Consider the following 23,126-nt stretch of genomic DNA (forward strand, 5'->3'; position numbering starts at 1 on the left):
CTGCTGTTATCCTTTACGGCATAACCTGTACAGAAAATGAATGAATTGGAAAGAAAGAAAACACCCTGCACCTTGTGTTGAAGCGTCTGGGCACTGCTTCCTTACAATTATATCATCTTGTTAGAGAGAGGGTTCTTCCTTACATCTTTAACCATGCTCAGAGGTGTCACTGGGGTTTAAGCACAGGGGAGGGTCAGTCCCCAGGAGATGTATATGTAAGATTGCCAATCATTTCTTGAAAAATTTAATTGTCTCGCAGTCCTCCCTAGTGACTTTGCATTTCAAACTTCATGGCTTCATTCTATAACGTTTTTATTAAAATATATTCATAAATTAGCACTGTTTCATGGTTTAATTATTGGTCAAAGATTGTACATATTCTTGGGCTAAATTAAGAATGTTCAAATATAATAATGACTAAATTAATGAAAATACAAATATGAGGCATGCAGAAGACATATTTAAAGATGTCATACGTAGTATTGGGCCGCACAGTGGACAAGTGGTTAGCGCACAGGCCACACACTCAGGGAAGATTCTCTATATGTGGAGTTTGCATGTTCTCCCCGTGCATGTGTGGGTTTTCTCCGGGTACTCCGGTTTCCTCCCACATTCTAAAAACATGCTAGGTTAATTGGCGACTCCAAATGACCATACATATGAATGTGAGTGTGAATGGTTGTTTGTCTATATGTGCCCTGTGATTGGCTGGCGACCAGTCCAGGGTGTACCCCGCCTCTCGCCCGAAGTCAACTGGGATAGGCTTGGTCACTCTGTGTCAGTAATGACACTCTATGTCACTGTAGTGACTGTAGTGTAATGTATTGTTTGGGCAGAGCTGCTGTTTAGAGTGGAGTCCATAGAGCACAGTGATGTTCAGCATACTGGATTAGAACTAAGAATGTCCGATAACCGATACGCTGATATTGTCCAACTCTCAATTTCCGATACCGTTATGTATAACATGACATATCTTAGGTGGTGGACTTAACACATACATATGTGTTGTGAAGCTAATTGATAGGGCATCAGCAATTACATAGTCACCATGGCTGTAAACAACATTGTACAGCATTATAAAACATCTGATAAATACTTACCATTAGGCTTAGGCTGCGACATTTGTTTTAAAAAAAATTAACAGCATTTCTGCCTTACAGTCTGGGGGTTCTGCATTCAAATCTTGACTCAGATATCCCTGTGTGAATTTACCTTATCATTATCTTTAAAAAATGCATTTTAGGCTATTTGGAGACTCAATATTTAACTGTCAATAGGTGTAAATGATTGTCTGTCTACATGTGCCCTGTGATTGGTGAACAGTCCAGAGTCACATGTGACACCCTGAATAGGATCAGTGGTAGAACATGAATGAATGCATAAAACAATAAGAAGAATTTCAGGGGTTGCCAGGCTAAAAATCGATCAATTATCTTCGACAATGACAAACTAAAGTACATTGCATATACGACTGGATGATGATACAGAACAAGACAAGCACTTCAGTCAAACGCAAAAAATGTATATTCTACTGTAGCACGGAAACATATATTGCATATATATGTATATTTTATTGCACTGACTTGCTGAATTACTTTTGTGGAGAATGACAATGAGGGCATCAGTGTATTGTTTGTAGCTAAATGCACTTAAGCAGACATTACCCCCATGTATCTAACAGAAGGATGATGTACGTTGAAAAAACACATTCCCTTCCTTGTGGCACTCAGATTCGTCACCAGTTTATGGCTGCTCTTCCTACCCTAACATATCTCCAGTGAGACATCCATCTTTGTCAACACGCCAACATGCATTTTTGTGAGCCTTGTTTTTTCATCCTTTTAACTGTTCATAAGATAGAAATCAGATTCTTTTTCTTCTCCGCTATCTACCTCATGGTAAATGATTGAGGAAGCGTGACTTTCCTGGTAAGTGATTGACCTCATGTGCTTCATGTGGTAACCAAAATAGCTTTAATGAAGATTTACAGATGACACCATCAGGCATTCTTATTTGCATACAGTAGCAAGGGAAAACATCAGTGCTTACCGCTATTACAGTGAGAAGAATATCATGCAATATGCATTATAGGAAAAGTATGTTGGGACTGAAAAGGATACTATGGAGTTGGTCCCTCATTGGCAGCTGGAACATTTCCACTCCCAAGGAATGACTTTCTATAAGATGTTAGAGTGTGTTTGAGGGAATTTCTGTTTTTTGTTCATCCGAAGTCAGTGCACTCATAATCTCTGATCTTCATCTTCATCCCAAAGATGCTTGATGAGCTTGGGGTCAGGGCTGTCAGGTTCTTCCACACCAGACTCATTCAAGTCTGCCAAAAGACAATCTGTACAGTCCAACTGCCATCGATTTAATGTGCCCTGAGAATAAAATGACCTGGATGAATGTGAATATTCACGGGCATATTATCTTGTCTTAGGCAAAATAAGGTCCGTCTAGGGCCCAAACGATTACTCCATTAATCCAAAGTTTCAGATTAATTGACTAAGAGAATTATTGTTACGTGCAGCCCTTGCAAGTAAATAAAAAAATGATGGAATTGTTTCTGAATAGGTATTGGGCTGCACAGCGGACAAGTGGTTACCGCACAGGCCACACAGCTGGGAGACTTGAGTTCAATTCCACCCTCGGCCATCTATGTGCAGTTTGCATGTTCTCCCCGTGCATGCGTGGGTTTTCTCCGGGTACTCCAGTTTCCCCCCACATTCCAAAAACATGCTAGGTTAATTGGCAACTCCAAATTGTCCATAGGTATGAATGTGAGTGTGAATGGTTGTTTTTCTATATGTGCTCTGTGATTGGCTGGTTCTCACCCGAAGACAGCTGTGACCCGCGACCCTCGTGAGGTTAAGCGGTAGAAAATGAATGAATGAATATATATGCTATTATATCACTGTATAATTTCCAGGAGAGACAATAGGTAATGTGTAGGTAATAGGTAATAGGCATGTAGGTAATGTAGCTCATACAAAGGGTGGGAGGAGGATAATTGCAGAGGGCTGGGTATTGAACTTGTGCTCTCACACAATCATCTCAGCTCCCCAAGCAAGCGCCTTAGAAAAACAGATTGATCCTTTTTTTTAAGGTATTCATAATTTATACAGTATTTTCAAAAACAGAACAGTGGTAATAGTCTTAGAAACATGAATGTTTTTCTATTTTCCATGCTTATTTTGGGGGTAAATCAAAGCTTCCCATAGTTTCAATGCTGTTTATTCAGGTAACAAGAAATATGAGTGGACCCTCAGCAGCATTACAGCACATTGGTGCAACCTGAGCACACTGCTTGTCACAGTGCTGCAGTGGGAGGGAGGAGCCCACATAGGCACTGTATGCTGATACTGTATGCTGGTCAGTGGTTACAGGAATTAACCAGTTGCATATTCCACTACAAGTCTGGTTTGTTGTATTCCTGAACTCCACCATTTCAGTAATTTCAGAAAAACTGCTTGATCCTTTACAAGTTTCATCTACATGAAGAACTACTTGGATTGGGACAGAGATGTTAGTTTCCTGGTGATGAAACAGGCTAAAAGGTAAACCAATTTATTTTATGATGCAACCACATGTAAGAACAATCAGTAACTTCTAACTTTTTGACTTATGAGCTCTTCTTAGCCATGAGAGGGCACTAAATCCCACCGGATGCTCTAAATGGGATCCCATTGGATTCATAAATCATTTTTATGGTTCTATGTAAAACAGAAACATCTTGTTAGTCAAGTCTGAATTTGGAATGAAAGGTTTTTGATGCGGTAAGAATAGGGCAATATTTAAATAAAATAATGATTCAATTATATACGCTCCATAAAATAACTAGTATAGTGTGATTTGAATTATGAATTTAATTATAATATTGTTATATTATTATTTTTATTTTTTTATTTTTTTTATTTTTTATTGATATGTGCCCTGTGATTGGCTGGCCACCAGTCCAGGGTATACGTCGCCTCTCGCCCGAAGACAGCTGGGATAGGCTCCAGCACCCCTCGCGACCCTCGTGAGGATGAGCAGTAGAAAATGGATGAATGAATGTTAAAATTGTTCAAATAAAAAAACAACAGCTTGTATACAATGTATACGTACAATGTACAGTGACATGTGTCCTCTGGAGGATGCAGTGGGCAGCCATCATGTCTCGCACCCAGAGGACCAGGTCTGGGTCATAGGTCAGCATCTTGGGTTAGTGAAGCATGTATGAGCGACCCTGGGGACAATGTGGGTGAAGTGTTTTGCCCAGAGATACAGCAGCAGTGATGGTAATAGGGGAAGAGGGAGTCACACCAGGAACCCTGCAGTTACTGGACTACCCCAATTTTAAAACTCTGTAATTGCTGATACATGTAAAAGGAGTAGGATTAATGCTCTGCGCCTTCCTACTTCTTTTCGGACATGTTAAATTGTGCAAATGTGAACATGTAACGCTCCTTAAATTGTAATGGTAATGGTTTTATTTCATTTGAACATGCATCAGATTACAATTGAATGCATCACATAATAAGTTCACAGTTCCACATTTCCAAAAGGAGTAGGAAGAAGCAAAGCTTATTAAATCCTACTGAAGGTATTTGCTCAATTTTGCTAGCTAAAGATAAACGCAAACACATAGTCTCACAAATACAAAGGATACTTTGGATATGAGGAATACACGCACCCACACACAAAAAAGAGGACTAACGTGACATCTGACAGTTAAGGTGGAAACATCGAGTATGCATATGACAGCTTGCTTTGCAACAAAGGAAAAGCAGAATGTTCCAGATGCCCTGATGCCCCTGCAAAGGTAAAGACACCAAGGAAAGATGCCTTGGTGCCTCTGTGAAGGAAAGAAACGAAAGGAGAAACACCATGAAAGCGGTTCAAGCAAGGGAAGTAGCGAAAGCTGATTGGTCCAGGACCCCAGCCTCAAGACTCCAGCCCTGAGTGTATAAAAGACCGGGCAGGGAAAGGAAGGGTACTTTTTGCAGCTGTGCTGTAATAAGACCTGCTTACTTATAGGCATACAGGGACTGCAGATAAGCCCGGACGTCTGTATTAGGTATTGTCAGGAATAAATAATCTGGTTCTCATTCTATAATTTGGTTCTTTAAGATTCCCTTATCCTCTAATCGAAATCCACTTAGAGTCCTCAAGGGGAGGATTTCTACACCACCCCTCCATCATTAAAGGGGACCTATAATGTTTTTTCCACTGTAGAAACGCTAAAAAACTACTTACAATTGAGGGACGTCTTGAAGTAACCTCTTTTCTTGAGAAACCTGGGACTGTCCAGTCTGTACCCAAAGAAATACAGCGGAATAGGTACAGATTCTGGAAAAGCTAGACAGCTCTCTGTGTTTGTTATCGTAGCTGTTCTGTACGAGTCCACAATTCAAAACAAAAGGCCAAAAAATGAGAATAATATGTCTCCTTAAATAAACCATCACATACCATTACAGTACTACACATGGGTCCAAACTTTTTTCCACTCAAGGCCACGTATAAATGTTAGGTTCATACTGGGATGGTGGGCTGAAATTGAAAATACAGACACTTTTGGTGGACAGAAGACAATAATTTATTTTGACTTAGAGATTGTCAATAGATAGAAAACAATAAAAGAATCTTAATTTGAATTTTGACAACTTTGAAGAGAGTCAGTGCTCTGAGCCGGCCTTGATGCTGCCATCAAAGGAATGAGAAACAGTGGAGATGATGCCACAGCAGGGCGGATCCTTTAAGGAAAAGATATTGTGGAGGGGTGTTTTTTTTGGGGGGGGGGGGGGGGGGGGTCCTTGACATAAAGACAAAGTTTGTTATTAGTTATTTTGTAATTGTAATTTCAGCCTTTTCACTTTACATTGTGTTTGTTGCTCTATTTTATCATGTTGTAGTTTTCTCTCATCAAATTTTCCATTGCATTACAATCCTACTATTATATTGAATGTCAAAATTAAGCATTCTTACAATATATTTATAAATATTTATAATATTTGTCATTTTATACCGCTCTCGTAGATGATCTTAATGTAATTCTGAAAAAGTAACACGTTTAAATATTTAAATTATCGTGTTCCAAGTCAGTGAGCGGAGAAGGTATAATGAGGCTGCGAAGCGCTTCATTACCAAGTCTTGCATGAGAAGAAAATGCGTAACGTTTGGCTCTCCAGTCAAGCCACGCAGGGTTAATCCTACCAGCTGCGCAGTGGCCGTGCTTTCCCGGGCGGATGAACAGTGACAGATGATGACTTTAGTGCCCTGAGCTTTGAGCTCAAGACACTCACAGTGATCCGCTAACAGCTCCTCAGAGTCCCAGTCGCGTCTGCAGACGGGAAGAATCTACTCAATCTGGAGGACGTGTGGAGATATTTGGCTTCGAGGTTTTAATATTCGTCGAAAAGCCACCTCTGTTTATTTTTATTTTTATTTTTTTTACAGGAGTTGCTCTTTATGATCAAACACATCAACACGCGTAACTTTTACGCACGCTTGCGCAAACATCGACGCTTCTACAACAGGTGTGATCACAGTCAGTGCAGACATAGATGAAGACGCACGCTTTTTAGTCTGCTGAAGCTGGAGGGCTTGGAAGTTGTCCTGAAGAGACAGACCTGCGCCGGGTGCAAAGATGAGCTTTTCCTGCCCCAGCTGGAGGATCTTACACCTGATACTTGCCACCATTGTAGCAGTGGTCCCTCAAGGTAAGTGGCACACATATTTCACTGCAACCAGTTTAAACACATAACATGCAATTACTTCTACTTGAAGATCTTACTAAAAAAAAAGGCAATTGCGAGGTTCTTTAGTTGAGGGAGAGGAAGTCATGCCATGCAAGCGGTAAATTAGATTTCTCTATCGGTATAAATAATAGATACACGTCCTCATTTGTGACACAAACTTACATCTCTCTCCACAGTGATACAGCATTCCTTACACATGTCACACCGTCAGGAGCTACTGGCATTATGAAACATTCAGCAGCAAATAAGTAAAGCATGTATTGCAATAAATCCATGCCTAATGCATCATGCAAAGGGAGGTCCTGTACAATATTACTCTCTCATGTATAATAGATGCTACATATAGAGTAATGTACTCCCTCTTCGCATACATACACTGGAACCACTGGTAAGTACACAATATTAATATCTTGCTTTCATAAGAAACCCTAAACACATGTAAAATAAAAAATGCAAACATGGCTTCCGACTGTGATAATGAATGGTATAAGTGATTTTTCCCCCTGCCTAAATCATCTTTAATAATATTATCGGACACAAAAATCTTTTCCAACCACTGTGCATTTTAAAGCCTATAGCTTTGTCCACCCCTTCCCTTTTGTTTATCTTCTCCAGCCCCTCACTTTGCAGCCTCCACTACATCATCTTTGATGGTTTTTATACAGCAACCGTGTTTGCCTGTGCAAAGATATACAAAGATGGCCAAATGGCGTTTGGTCATTCAAGAGGATGCTACTTGTACTGGTGTAATTTTCTTTCTGTAAGAAGGCTTTTTTTACAAGCCCAACCACTCTCATCACAGCATTTATAATTCATACAACAACAAATCAAGAGTAATTAACGTATCTTTATTTTCTTTAAAGTCTGAGATATTTCTCAGTTATACTACATTACTTTACCAATGTGTCTATTATTGTGGTGTCCTGCAGTGAACTGAAATGCAAATGGTTGTACAGTATAATGCAGTGTAGTTATTCATCATACAATAGGCATACAAGTGATCCTGTATGTGGTTCCGAGACTGTGATGCAAGTATCGCTAAATTAACTCCTCAGCCATGCATACTCTACACAGAACACATGCATGACATATAAAATACAGTAATAAGATTAAATACAAGAGCCAAATGAAACAGTAGCCAGTGGCTGGACCCCAAAGAGACAACAAAGATGACAAAGAAAAACTAGTATATTGATTCTGGACTTCTAGCCAAAGCACTACCAACCATTCTATCCCAATAATAATAAGACCGCACAGTTTAATAATCACTGTCACTTTCGTAGGAGCAGATCATTGAGTATGTTCAAGGATACATCATTAAACTTAATGATGGTTGCAACAGTCTAATGACTGAGAGCAACAGCGGAGCCAATAATAATGGGTGCTTTTCCTCTCTCGGGATCTTTTCACTTCCATGGCTTTCCTTTTCCTTGCCGCACTACCACCAGAAGGGCCTGACTTATGCTTGGGAAACACATAATGAAGTGAAAAACGTACATCAATAAGTGATGTTATCCACTCCGTCTAGCTGTAAGGCACACACAGTAATCATCTGCGTGCGTGAGACGAGGCACACATTGCATCCTTGCAATGCGCAGCAGGTATTCATTTGCTGCGTGCGCTCCAACTAGTTCTCAAGTGAGTCAAGTGTCTACAGACCAAAATTAAATTTTTAATTAATTTAATTAATTTAACACAGAACACCACAACATGAGGACAATGTACTGTAGGTAAACTAATACATCCCCATCAGTGTCAGTCAAAACTAAGACTTGTTTAAAAGGCACAATGTTGTGTGTACAAAGACACTATATAAAGACACTGTATGTCTAATAAAATGATGATAAACAGCTAGATAATGCAAGTGTTTTTTATCCAATAGTAAGCAAATGTCTTCCAAACAAATGACAGCTTGAAGGAGACATTGTTTATCATTCTATTAGCGCTGAAGAGCAAAGATCCATATTGTCATCAGTGGTTCTATTGGGAGTCAATTGACGAGTGTCAGCTGTTGGCTACATATGGAAAAAACCATTAAGGCTCATTAGAATTCAAGGTTTTGCATTTCAACAGAATAATTGCCTTGAACATTGCTTAAAAAGGCTGACTTAAAACAAGAAAGCTGAAATGTAATTTTTATATAGATTTCTCACTGCAGGGGAAATTGTCCTCAAAGATAGTCTATGCTGTTTGTACTAAAACTGATGATGCAGAACATTACAGTATTGCCAACTGCACTGTGAGAATTCAACCTTGAGTAAACTTTCCTCTTTTCCTGGATTCCATGATTACTTTTCATTTCCATTTTAATTCAAGAGATTTACACTTGCATAGGAGTGACATTGCTTAATACAAACGCATTCTCAAACATACACATCTGAGTGAGGAGATCTTTACCTGAGGCTCAGTGTCTGCTCACTTTTACAGACTGCATGTGATTTCATGGGATTTGGGATCAGTTCAAGACAGGTTTAAGTTTCACGATTTCAACCCTGGGGGTGGGGATTTTATGTTGTGAAAAACAGGAAAGATGGCTTTCAGAGGCTGTTGGAACTTCTGCATGGCAACCCTGATGCTTTCTGACTCATCCGAGGAAAAAATAGGAAGCTTCTGGTCTTCTAAAAATGACAAGATATGAAAGACCATAACAGCTGGGGAAATAGACTGGCAGAATGCAACATTGCATAGTACATGGTAAACAAATATGCTCATTTGGATTGTGAAAAGGAGGTGAAGATGCGCGTGCAGGCAGGATGGTACGGGTGGAGAAAACTTTGTGGTGTCATGTGTGATGGAAGAGTTTCAGCTGAAATGAAAGTCAAGGTATACAAAACTGTGGTGAGACCAGCCATGTTGTTTGGCCGAGAGACATTGCCACTGAGGCAAAGACAGGAAGCAGAACTGGAGGCAGCAGAGATGAGGATGCTGAGGTTCTCTTTGGGAGTGACCAGGATGGATAGGATCAGGAATGAGTACATCAGAGGGACATTACATGTTTGAGACCTTGGAGATAAAGTCAGAGAGGCCAGGCTGAGATGGTTCAGACATGTCCAGAGGAGAGATCATGAATATATTGGTAGAAAGATGCTGCGTTTAGAGCAGGTATGAGGTGTAGAGGAAGGCCAAAGAGGAGGTTTATGGATGTATTGAAGGAGGACATGAGGGTAGTTGGTGTTGGATGGAGGAGATTGATTTGCTGTGGTGACCCCCGAAGGGAAAAGCTGAAACCGAAAGAAGAAACAAATATGCTCATTTGCATCTAATCTTTGGATGGACTTTGTCAATGTTGTAGTTTTCATGGATTTACAAATTTCAAACTCCTGAGAAGGACATGTACTGGCTCTAAAAAGGCGAGGTTGCATGTTAAGTACCTTGTTGCGCTGCATTGTCGCTCCAGGAGATGGTGATCCAGTTTATATTCCTCTGGACAGATATGCTGCCAGCTCCGGTATTAAACTGCACATCTGTCACTGTGGGCCTTGTTGGGCCGAGTCAGGACAACCTTGTTCCCAGCTCCATTCACTGGCTCCTTATACTTTGTCAACAACACTGCAAGGTGAAAAGAGAGGGCAGGGCAGTGTGGGCGAGCCATTGTGTTTCTTAAAGGCTTCTGGGTTTGTCAGGAGGCTGACACATAGAGTACTGTCATGTCCCGTGAACTGTCAGATGTCATTGTAGTCTTTTTAGATGAGTCCACATGTAAACCAGAGGAGGCCGTGACAGGCAAACCACTTAAATGTCAACTTCCTCGGAGGGGCATGATGACTGATTTTGACACAGAAAAGCTTTGAGCTTTCATTCACGCTTTCTTCGTTCAGGGGCAGGCATCTCACTAATGCATCTTGCACAACATTTTGACTTGTGATACAGTTGGATGCAGCGCGATTATGATTTGTTTGGGTGTGGGTTGCTTCTAATGCTGTTTTGCAAATCCTTAGTGCAGCTTTGTTCATTTTACGATAATCTGCTGAGTAAACACCACTGTTTTTGTCCTTAATTCACTAAGTAAACAAATTAGCCACCAGATAAACTGAGCACTCTGTGGTCAACTGCTTTAATCTTCGGAATAGATGTATGGTGGTAGGGTACGCTTAAGCACTTAATACAGATCATACATCGGCTCATACATTTACATCACTGGTGTATTTTTGCTCAAACGGTTGGCATCATATAAACAATCCCATGTTATCCGTACTTGGATCTGTATTTATCAAGGACAGCATATAATCATAGGCCTCTAAAGTTTTGCCCATAAAAGTGTTTCATTTTTGATACAGACCCCCCCCCCCCGATGTTGACGTTGTGCTCCGATTTTGGATCATTTGCAACAAAAGTGACAGTTTAATTAGACAAAATTAGATGAATGCATTAATTCAATCGCCATTGTTCACTTGTGATGGAAGCAAACATCCCAGAGTGCAAGGTAACATTGAAACAATGTTGATTGTTGTTTATTTTCCATCAGAATCAGAAGGAACGGTTGAGATTGAAATTTCAATGCAAAACATACGTTGAAGCAACCTGGGAACGACCCTTGCCGTCCACCCCCAAATGGATTTAGATCAGGGGAACACACAGGATGGCCCAAAAGAGTGACGTTGTTCATCTGGAAGAAGTCATTGTGAACTGCAGCGTTGTCCTGTTGGAAAAAAAACAGTCATTACCACACAGACGAGGGGTGCCTCTGTAACATCTCCACATAACTTGTGACCATCTGACGCCCCTGCACAAACTGAATATCCATTGACGTGATATCTTTGGGGTTTCTACCACTGTACTTTGTGTACTGTACTTTTTTGTACGTTCCATAGCCCTTTTGCAGCTCAACAATCCAAGGGAAAAGCTTTTCGCCTTTGCCATTAAGAGGTTATGACAGTGTGATTACTTGTCAAGAGGAGAGATAGTGAATATATTGGTAGAAGGATGCTGCGTTTAGAGCTGCCAGGTAGGAGGCGTAGTGAATGGATGTATGGATGTAGTGAAGGAGGACATGAGAGTAGTTGGTGTGGGAGAGACACTGGTTATTTGCAATAAATTGCTTCCTCTTTTTTGGGATCCAACAGTCATCCAACAGTGCAAAATGTACATTTTTGCAGTAATCTTAAAATTTTAATCAGGGGTGTATTAACTTGTGTAACCTCACTAGCACCTCGCTCACCTATTTATTTATTTATTTATTTTACAAAAATGTGTTAATTTGATTGGTTGCAACTGCTGAATCACGAATATGCAGTGGCCCACTGTATTTTCTATTTCCCACGGAGCTACCCAAACTATTGTACTGTATATGTGATGTGGTGCAGTTGCTCATCGAAATATAGCATTATTAGCATTATGATTATTACCTACCATGTTTTTTTCATCAGTGTGGGTATAATTGTTGATAGAGAGACTGATCAAAGTCCTCACGTTGGTGATCCAAGTGTTTAAAACAATAAATTGGCTGTGTGTGCGTAGGGTCACATGCTGTAATTTCTAACCAGATGTCCTGTGGATCTATCTGGAAAACAAAAAAGTGAAAAAGTCCTATTTAACATTCAAGTACATATCGCTCCAATTTTATCAGATGTGGTTGTAATTTATGTGATTATCTTGGATCTTCAATTTCGGTGTCTTGGATAGGGATGAAATTCTGGATCCACATTAATGTGTACTTCACTTTTTATATTATAAAGATCTGAGCCTGTGCACATCTCTGTGAATGATATGTAGTTTACCAGCTCAGTTGTGTTAGTGTTCCTATTCACATGTGAGCTTTGAGTGCACACGGTGATGCTGCATGTTTTTGATCTCCTGGCTATTCACAGCCCATTGACTGAATCTGAAAAGCCATTTTAATCCCTCTTTTTGATGGTTAACTTCATATCTGTGCCAGATGTATCAGATCCCACCTTCCACCAGCCCCCAACCCCAACGGCCCCTCCCCAACAGACACACACACATACACAGCGCAAGCAGATCATCTGTGTGTGTGTGTGAGAGGAAACTAGGGCATCAGAGAGGAACTATGGAAAATGGCAGGCAAACAAGATCACTTAACCGGTACATAGAGATGAAGTAAACATACACTTTGATAGAAGTTTTATCATGATTATTGCCATACATTTTATTGAACACTTTCCGTGTTAAATGCTGCTCCATTCACCCAAACAAAAGGTTTTGCTGTTGTTTTGGTTAATGTTATTTTTGTAGTATTATTTTTATGCAATACTTGGATCCTCATTTGAGGCAATAACTAACTACACTGACGAGGTTTCATTTCTTAGGTCAAGACGTGTGACATATCCTTCTGGATCTTAATGGTGTAACTGCTTTTGTTCATTTTCCAGACTTGAACACACAGGACCTAACTGATGACAAGAGCCCAGTGCCTTCCTCTGTCTTCTTGCCGGTCAATTATGAGGTTCGGGATGCTGACTACCTTTTCTTAAAGGAAGCAGGGCAGGACTTCATGAGGAATTTCAGCATGCAGAGTCACACGCAGTCCTTTGTTATTATGAGAGCAAGCCGCCAGCCGGCTGTCAACGCAAGCTATGGCCCCATGTCCACAGAACAGCTTGTGCCTCTGGATCTGGTCCAGCCTGTGCGACTCTTTAATGCCCCAGATGTCTTCACCTTCAACTGGAAGATCCAGGCCTTTGTGCTGACGCCTCGGGTTTTCTCCACCAAACCTAAAGTGCGTGTGCTCTTCTATGTGGCGGGCAGGGACTGGGCCAGGGAGGACAGCGCAGTGGATGAATTACCATGTGTGACCGTCTATGCCTTCTGGCAAACCCAAGAGGTGAGGGGTTCCTGTGCCATGGGAGGAGAGAGGGGAACATGCATGGCTGAACTACTACCTTTGCCTGGTTGGTTTGCTCAGGGTTCCGAAAGCACCAGCAGGGAGAGACAAGACCCATCAGCAGGGAACCTTGTAGAGCTCTACTACCAAGCACAGCCCAAAGTCAGTGGGAAGTGTAACATGCTGGAAGGGAGTCGATGGGGAAGCTCACAACAACAGCAAGCGGAATATGTTCCTGTCACTCCCATGCAGAGGATTGGCAGCGTCCGTCTCGTGCAGATCCCTAAAGGAATGGCCACGCTCTCTCGACTCAAACTTGGCAATTCCATTGTCATACGGACATCTTCCAAACCACTGAAGAAGAATGACATGTCCACCTTCTACATCCTCATGGCCAACTCTGTTGAGCTGAATAACTTCACTCTCAGGTAAGACTGGAGTTTCTGTTCCTTTGCACTGATGATCCTGGTGATGTCACCCAGAGCCCAGGAGTTTTACACACTGTAACTACAATTCAATTCAATGGGACCTCATTTATAAGTCTCATAGAATACACTAAAACAATAGGAGATTGGAGGAAATTAAATTATTTGTTGCAAAATTAAATAAATTTCCTTCCTGTAATATGGGAAATAATTCAGGCTAAACTGCTGTAGTGAATGAGTGTGCACGTTCTGATTATATTAAGGGCTCACACGTCATATTCCTTAAGACTGACATGAAATGTCATTATTACTCTTGTGTGAAACGGTTTGCTGTAACTCTATGGCGAATAGCTTAACGTTAACCTGATATTTGGATATGGGGATATGCGCCTTAGTTTGTCGGATGAGAGGCTCTTTGAAAATGGGTAACATTGCATACAATCTCAATATTTGCTCTATTTCAACTTTGAGGGTAGAAGTTTGTGTATACATATGTACATCAAGTATCAAGTAGCACCGGTGAGATGTGTGCTGTTGTAGAATTTTGCATCCTGTAGCTGGCTTTATTCATCCTGTATCCTGGTTTAAGTGTTAATTTCAACTGTCTTTGCAGTTGTCAAAGTAATGTTTAATTAAGTACATTTTTGTTAACGTGAATATCATAACCTAATGGGTTGCAAATGTCATTGTTTAATCGCTTGTACTGTAAACATTGACACAATATGTTGCAGTGTAAAACATTGTACTGATGTGAAATATTCCTTCATATGCCCTGTGATTGGCTGGCAACCGGTCCAGGGTGTACCCCACCTCTCGCCTGGGATAGGCTCCAGCATACCCCGCCAACCCTAGTGAGGATAAGCGGTATAGAAAATTGATGGATGGGATGCATATAGAAGAGATTTACTCAATTTACATCAGGTCTCCTGCACGCATGAGCAGTAGCACTAAGTGGCAGACCTCAATGAAGGCACACGTGCCGCCATTCTGCTGTTGTCATCATTGTTGGCCTCACAATCAGGAGATCATGGGTTTTTATCTCTGTTGGGACATCTCTCTGTGCATGTTCTCCCCATCCGTGTGCGTGTTTACACCTGCTTCCTCCCACATTCCAAAAATATGCATGCTGTGACATTTTTAAGCCAGTGATTACATTGTGTTTTTTTGTTATTTACAGATACACTATATACTAGAGGTGTAACGATTCATCGATACTCGATGCATGGATAATGAGCCTGCATCCTATGATCCAACTACATTGATCTATGTCCAGCAGAGTGTGGCTTGTGGTTTTTTGTTTCCTTTGCTCTCTTCTAATTTGGCTGATGAAATAGTCAGTTGGAAAACTTGGCTTGTAGTAAGCGGTGTTTGTGAGAAAAATACAGTGGCTGAAAGATTGTTTCCCTGTTTGCCATCACTGGGTGTTTGCATGAATCACCAACTGCTCACAGATAATTTAAAATAATAATTAACTACCCAGAGGTTGCATAGTGGTGGTGTTTGTGCATAACTCAATATACCATGGCTGACCCCTCTGCCCTCAAGAGGACACTAGGGTGGAGACGGGCTTGCTTCAGTAAGAGCTTGATCATGGCATATTGGTGACCTTTATGTCTCTCTAATCCTGTCAAATTCCCCCCTCCCCCTCCTTTGGTTGCAGCCAAGTAGTGCTCTCATTAGCTGTAAGCGTTCAAGTCATACAACCTGCTGTGTGTTCTGAGGTCTCTATTTTCAGGAGTGTTTCAAATATCTGGCAGTTGCTTTACATCACTCCATGCTGAAAATAATATAATCAGGGTATAATGGCGGACCAACTAAGAAAGAAAGACATTATTTTTACAGGTATTTACTGGATAAAACATTTCGGGATTTACAATATTCATGCATGTTTTTGGAACATAAAACATGTGCGATGACAATAAAGGGAGTCTATCTGTATGCTAACCACTCGGCTGCCATGCAGCCAAAAAGTTATCATTTTTATACAATTTATCATTCATATTGCAAATCCCGGCTGATTAGTTAGCGCTCAGGCCACACAGCTAGGAGAGCCGAGTTCGATTCCACCCTCAGCCATCTCTGTGTGGAGTTTGCATGTTCTCCCACGTGGGTTTTCTCCGGGTGCTTCAGTTTCCTCCCACATTCCAAAAACATGCTAGGTTAATTGATGACTCCAAATTGTCCATAGGTATGAATGTGAGTGTGAATGGTTGTTTGTCTATATGTGCCCTGTGATTGGCTGGCGACCAGTCCAGGGTGTACCCCGCCTCTCTCCCGAAGACAGCTGGGATAGGCTCCAGCACCCCCGTCACCCTCGTGAGGATAAACGGTAGTAAATGAATGAATGAATTAAATAATAACCGTTCTTTCTGAGAAAGCTCTTTGTCTTTTGTGCTGCACTGTAAACAAATACCCACCCTGCTTTGCAACGAAGCCTAGTCTGTGTGGAGCTGCTTTGACGCAGACCCAATGATTACCATAATGACCCGTATATCACTTGAGTCTGTAGCTTCAGAAACCATTGCAATCATTTCCACAGTTCAACATGTAGTTTATAAAAAACAACATTGTAAATTCTATTGCCAGCTACAGCTGGGATGTTAAAAATAATTTGACTGGCTGGAAACTGGAGTACCTGGAGAAAACACATACACGCACAGGTAGGACATGCGAAACACAGATATGCTCAAGAAGAGATTCAAACCCAGATTTCCCCGTGTGGCCAACATGCTAACCACTCGGCCACGATCTGGCCCAAATCTGACAAATCTGTTCAGGTTAGTCTTGTTTATACACGGCCTTTTTTGATTTGACATTTTTAGGTTGATTTGTAGATATTGCTCATGGAAATATTTTTTTGCAATTGGAAATCACATCTGACCATCACAAAATGCTATATTTTAGACTTAAGGTCCCACACCCGAAAAGGTGACATGATGCAACTTAAATTCAAAGCTGCGTCTTGAACCCTGACTGTCATGATCATTCACAGCAGGATGCCTTTTATTATGCTCACTAACCACACTAACTCGATAAGATGGTTCTATTATCATTCAGGACACTAGCTGCTCTAGAGTGAAGTGAATAATGGTCTGTCAGGTGGTGTGAAATGAATTTTATGTTTCAATTAGTGATTTGCGTTGTGTGTACAATACATTTGGGTTATGTAAGGTTTGATGTCACAAAAGGGTGGCTGTCTTTGCTCGTCAGTGGGTTCAGCGAAACGGATCTAAGAATGGTCTCCAAATGAAGGTCATAAAACATCCAGTTGTAGAGACAACTGGTCGGGTAGAGATGTAAAAAAGGTTTGGCTTAACTCTATTGTTCGAGTCCTCTCAGTTAATCGAAAAAAAAAAACAATCAATAGCTTCTCAGAGATAAATCATTTCTGAGTTACCACCACTTCTTGTGATCACACGCTTCAGTAGATGTGAGGAGATGAGTGCACAAGAGGCTATTATTGAATGATTTATACGTATGCACCTGCACTGACATCCATACACCCAGTCAGTCACTGTATTCAATTGGGCAGTCAAAGTGAGTCGCAAGTTTTCAGGTTGTTGTTTCAGTATTTCCCACATGACTGCATCTGTGGTGAAGGGTCCCAGGGAGGGAAGTAGATATTGAATTTTCTGAATTTGCCAGCATGCATGTGTATCTTCGTTTTTCCAAAAATTATTTTCAGTTTATCAAAGTTACTCACTGCCTGCTCTTCTGACTTTGCCACCAAGTTTCCGCTCATCTGCTGACAATTAAAGTCTTGTACCTGCAATTGGGTCCCTGCCCCTGCATCCTGAGGTCATTCCAACACCCCAATGTGACACTATTTTTTTAAGTCCTGGTATGCTTCTCTCAATAGCCACAGTCAATGTATTGTCTCTATCCATCTATCTTCTAAGCCGCTTATCCTCACTCGGGTTGAAGGGGGTATCCCAGCTGACTTCTTTGGGAAAACTCCTGGACTGGTCATCATTCAGTCGCAAGGTGTTATCATACTTAAGGTTTTACTTAACACAGTATAGGACATCGGTGTGCTATTGTAGTATATTGGCATAACATTGTGTCAATGATCTTTTCAAACAGGAAGCCTAATCATTTCTCTATGCCACAAATGTGGCTTTTACAACCATTTTAGTGCTGTGGTGACTGCCATCTGGCAGCTGTGCTGGAATGAATTGCTTCCCAACTCCCTAAACCGCTCCATAAGTACGATAAGCACGTTGCTGATAGCTGGCCATCACACTGGTTACATTTTGGAAATTTGCCTGCATAAATGATTGCATCTGTTCCTGGCTGCCTTGTGTTGCCCTGCAGTGATGCATTCACAAAACCAGAGATGAGGACCACAAATAATTTATGTACATCTGAGAAGTAATTATAAACCCTGTGTAGCGTCTTGAAATGAGCCTCTGTGACTAAATACTTTTACAGCGTTTATTTAAAAAATATTTGCTTGGGATTCTATATTCTGTATTTCATAAATGTCACATAAAGCAAAAATAATTATCATTGTAAAACTACACAACTGAGATAACATTAACTAATTGGTACAGCAATGTAGATCAGCAGGATGGCATGGATTCCCTGGTCATATGAGTCCTTTTGGCTCAGTCGAAACTGCCCTACAAATGGCTAATAAACTACACTTTTTGGGGAATTTTGCAAATCATGCACAATTTTTTTTCTTTTGTGTGCATTATAAATATTGAAAAACCGCTAGCATGAGGCAGCTAATAGTGCGTTTACTGGCGATTCACGTATTCCGGCTATAAAGCCCAGTATTAAAAAGAACTCTGTTATTAAAAAGAACAATGTTTTATAATTTTATATACATACTGTGACCATGTATAAACAGGGCCATTCATAACATGTAATAGTCATGTACAGTGTCCACTCTCACAGAGATGCTGACTGATGGAATGGCTGTATCTTGCAGCACACGACTAATGGTCCTCATTTAGCAGTTCATTTCAGGAGAGTCCTCAGGTAAAGAATGCTGACAGCAAACAAGCATCTTGCTGAGTTTTCTCAGTGATGTTGTCAAGTCTAAGGTGAGAACCAGTATCCAATGCCACAGGTTGTCTGGATGTAGTTAGTAGGGTGTGAAATCTCTGATTTGACCAACTTTTTGGTTTATCGCCACAATCTTCGTTACCTCTCAGTAGTGGCCTGTGATGCTGTGTGTGAAGAGCTGTGTCACTGCACCAAAAAAGTAGTTATTTGGTGTTAGCTCATACAAAATATAATAATAATGTCACTGTATCTTGGTTTATACATCATTTAATTGTTGGGTTCATTGAGGGTTTTTTGATGGCTTTTAGGCCAAATATTTGAATCCCCATATTTGCATTGTTACCTGCCTTTTCCCTCTCACACAGAAAATGGATAGACTTCAGTTCATGTGTCACATAAGGATTATTTTCATCGCTCACAGCTCTGTATTAAATATAAAATACATGTAACAAAGAATGTCAAATTGTATCGTTGGGGGTTGACATGAGTTTGTCTGTACATGAGCTAGCATTAAAAAGAACTAGGCATGGGCCTGGTTCAAGGTTTACCAACGTATGAAAAAGTCACAGTTTGAAAATCGCTGGAATTGCCAGTCACTTTGTGTGGTATCAGAGTAAGTGGAGTTCCAGTGCCGCCGCTATGTGGAAATAATCATGTCCTATGTAATTCCTCGCAGTTGGAACTCGGCTTTGATGTGCTGAAACTGCGAACATGGGCTGTGTTTCCAAACCTGAGCTCCTTTGAACATTAGGGTTCAATATTAAAATATTTTTATATTTAGAGCATAGAATTTTAAGATTTTCTAAACACAGCTTCTAACATTATTAGAGCCTCGTAGACATGAAATAACACACCTTTGCACTTCTATTATTCTTTGTTTACGGGATCATTGCAGGGACACACTGATACATAGTAGCTAGCTAGTTAGCCTCTCCAGTTAGCCTCTCCAAGTATGACTTATTGTAAAGTTAGTGACTCAAACAGAGTAGGGAGGAAGGACAAAGAAGCCAAATAAGAACCAAAAATGTACCAGTTACCGTGACACATTTAGACTTACTCCATTTACAACAGCTTTTCTTGTATGCGGCCATGACGTTACCATGGTTGTCAGTGGACACAGTACTCATGTCAAACGTGGAGATGTGATTGAGCATAAAACGTTTCCTCTCCTCTGAACCAAAAGCAACAACCAGATAGCAACAACTAAAGTTGTGATGTGCATATTCACCACTTTGAAATAATAATGTAACATTACATGTTTATTTATTTATTTTAACTAAGAAAATATGTATGGTCATGTGACATGAGTTGCATTTTATTAATTCATTAATTCATTCATTTTCTACCGCTTTTTCCTCACGGGGGGTGCTGGAGCCTATCCCAGCTGTCTTCGGGCGAGTGGCGGGGTACACCATGGACTGGTCGCCAGCCAATCACAGGGCACATATAGACAAACAACCATTCACACTCACATTCATACCTATGGACAATTTGGAGTCGCTAATTAACCTAGCATGTTTTTGGAATGTGGGAGGAAACCGGAGTACCGGGAGAAAACCCACGCATGCACGGGGAGAACATGCAAACTCCACACAGAGATGGCCAAGGGAGGAATTGAACTGGCGTCTCCTAGCTGTGAGGTCTGTACGCAAACCACTGGGCTCTAGATTTACTTTATTGTGGTTTTATTTAGTTGAATTATATAGATTTATTATTAGAATTATTATACATTTTATTCATTTGGAAATAATTCAGTTATTTTATTCAACAATAGTTTTTTTTAAAGATATTTCTAAATATTTCTATTTAAAAGCTGTAATTCTAATACTGTAAAACTGATATTTTTGCCGTCGGAATCTCATACCGACCCACTTCTATAGTGAATGCACTCTGCAGAGTGAATAAACAGCTCTCAGTGGAACATACATGGCTTGGTATGGATGGTAAAAGTCTTACATGGGTATGTTTCATCCTGACATACAGTAACTTGCTGCCAGTAGTTAGTCAAGTCTGACATCTGTCTGTTCCGTGAAATAAGAGCACTCTGCAAGTCAGAATCTCTGTCATTCATGGTCTGTCATGTATTCTTTGTATACTGTCTGATGTAATGGCCTGAGCTTGATGTAAAGTTGTGCAGTACAATTCTACTACATGCTGTAGTGTGTCTATGTTGTCATACCATCAGTAGTCAAGAACAACATTCTGTGTAATGTTCTTTAAGTGTGTTTGCAAGCCAGTCTGAGTGTGCTCATGCAATATGTCTAAATATTAATGGGATAAAGAATATATAGAAGGTGAAACAAGTTGCCACTCATGCCTTCCCTGTTCAGAAGTGAGATGGATGGCAGGTTCAGCACCTGAGAGCTGTTTTTCCTCACACACTGTCAGCTTTTGTCTCAACGGCCATCCATCTTTCCTGCCCCGGTGCCTCCTCCTGCCTTCTGCCTCCTCGGGGCCCACTAACCACGGCTATGGACACTGGCTCCAACTCCACACTACTCATAAAAAAAAGTCCTCATATCACATGGGATTTTATTCCTCTCAGGGAACGGGAAAAGTGAGGAAAAAGGGGGGCGGATAAGTCTTCTTGTTGCTGTCACTTTTTATTAGTTAAACCGTGTTCCTTTTGGCTTAATACACATGGGTGTGTCAGCTATCCAGCTTGGCTTTCTTTTTGCTGCATTGTGTGTTGCATCCCTTGATATATAACAATATTTTCTACATAACATTCCAGATCCAAGTATATTGTGTCAAAGAGTGAGAGACCTAGGCTGTTTCCTAGCTGACCTGCAGAAAACCAGGGCACGCAACTGGAAAAAGGCTACCAGTAATATGATTTGAGGGAGGGGGTCAGAGCATTAGAACAAGAATCCTCACAGGCACATAACATGTACACCCCACACAATGCTGTACATTGCCTCTTCTTACATTCTGGTCAAAAGCTATAAAGCCTTCCATTAATACTGTGTAGATTTCTCTAGACACCTTTAGCCAAGATTGAGTGTTTGGCCTCTTGGGCACCCACTGGCTTAACAACAGCTAGCAAAGTCACAGTAGAAAACACAGTACACAGAAGCTTGCTTTACTTTACCGAACCACACTATTACTGTCATGTATATAAGTAAATTAACCCCTTCCACTGCGCACAGAAAAGAGCAGTAATTGTACAAGAATAAAGATAAAATATGAAGAGCAAAGCCATAATATTAGGGGGAAAATGCATGAAGTTGAGAAATTAAAAAGAAACTGAAAAATTAAAGTAAGCAAAATATAACCCTAACCCTAACCTTAATAAGAGAACCTAACAAAACTAACAAGAAAATCACATTTTGAACAATTAAGCTGGGAAAATAATGATAATCAAATAATAATCAATAATGAAATCAAAATATTATAAGAATAAACTCATAATATGAGAGAAAAATGTACAAGAAAGTAAAAAAAAAACATTCAAACACATTTGAACTAATAATTTCCATTTTCCATGCTGCTTATCCTCATAGGCTCTTTTTAGAGAACCAGCTCCTTTGGGTCCGCTCCCTAAAAACAGCTGGCTATTTAGGCTCCCAAACGGCTTCTCAGCTATTTTAGTTGCTTAAGGTGATTTCTTATCAAAATATGTGTTAAATAATTTTTGCATATAAAAATGTTATCTCAAATGTTTAGTATTTATGATTTTTATAATAATCTAAGTATGATCAACAAAAACACAGACCCATCTCAATTAGACAAAGATGTCCAATCAGTAAATACCGTATTTTCTGCACGAAAAGTTGCTCCGGAGTATAAGTTGCACAAAGCCAAAAATGCACAATTAGGTAGAAAAAAACATACATAAGTCGCACTGGAGTATAAGTCGCATTTTTTTGCAGATAATTTATTTTAACTGCTTGACCAAAACAGACATAACGTCCTCTTGGAAGGCAAGTTCTAACAATAAAAGAATTGAGAACAGGCTGAATAGGTGTAAGATATGCTAACACAATGGTTATTCAGCTACACAAAAAATAAACATGAACAGAAAAGGTGTCCAGTGTTTATGTAAAAAAAAAATGAAAAAAAGTGTGACTTATAGTCCGGAAAATACGGTATTAGTATACATTGTCAAGTATTTACAGTGAAAACGCAAAATCAATAAAAACTTTACGCAATCAAATATAAATGAAA

General features: G+C 40.3%; 1 protein-coding gene across 1 annotated transcript in view; it reads left to right on the forward strand.

The window, feature by feature from the left end:
* Positions 1 to 6,628: 6,628 nt before the first annotated feature.
* The window catches only part of LOC131127571 (transmembrane protein 132D), a 36,877-nt gene continuing 20,379 nt past the window's right edge, over positions 6,629 to 23,126 (forward strand). Inside the window, exons 1-2 of the mRNA XM_058069590.1 lie at positions 6,629 to 6,701; positions 13,070 to 13,949. Coding sequence (XP_057925573.1) covers positions 6,629 to 6,701; positions 13,070 to 13,949 — 953 coding nt within the window. The remainder of the gene's footprint in view (positions 6,702 to 13,069; positions 13,950 to 23,126) is intronic.

Source organism: Doryrhamphus excisus, chromosome 4 (genome assembly GCF_030265055.1).
Source record: "Doryrhamphus excisus isolate RoL2022-K1 chromosome 4, RoL_Dexc_1.0, whole genome shotgun sequence".
Classification (NCBI taxonomy): domain Eukaryota; kingdom Metazoa; phylum Chordata; class Actinopteri; order Syngnathiformes; family Syngnathidae; genus Doryrhamphus; species Doryrhamphus excisus.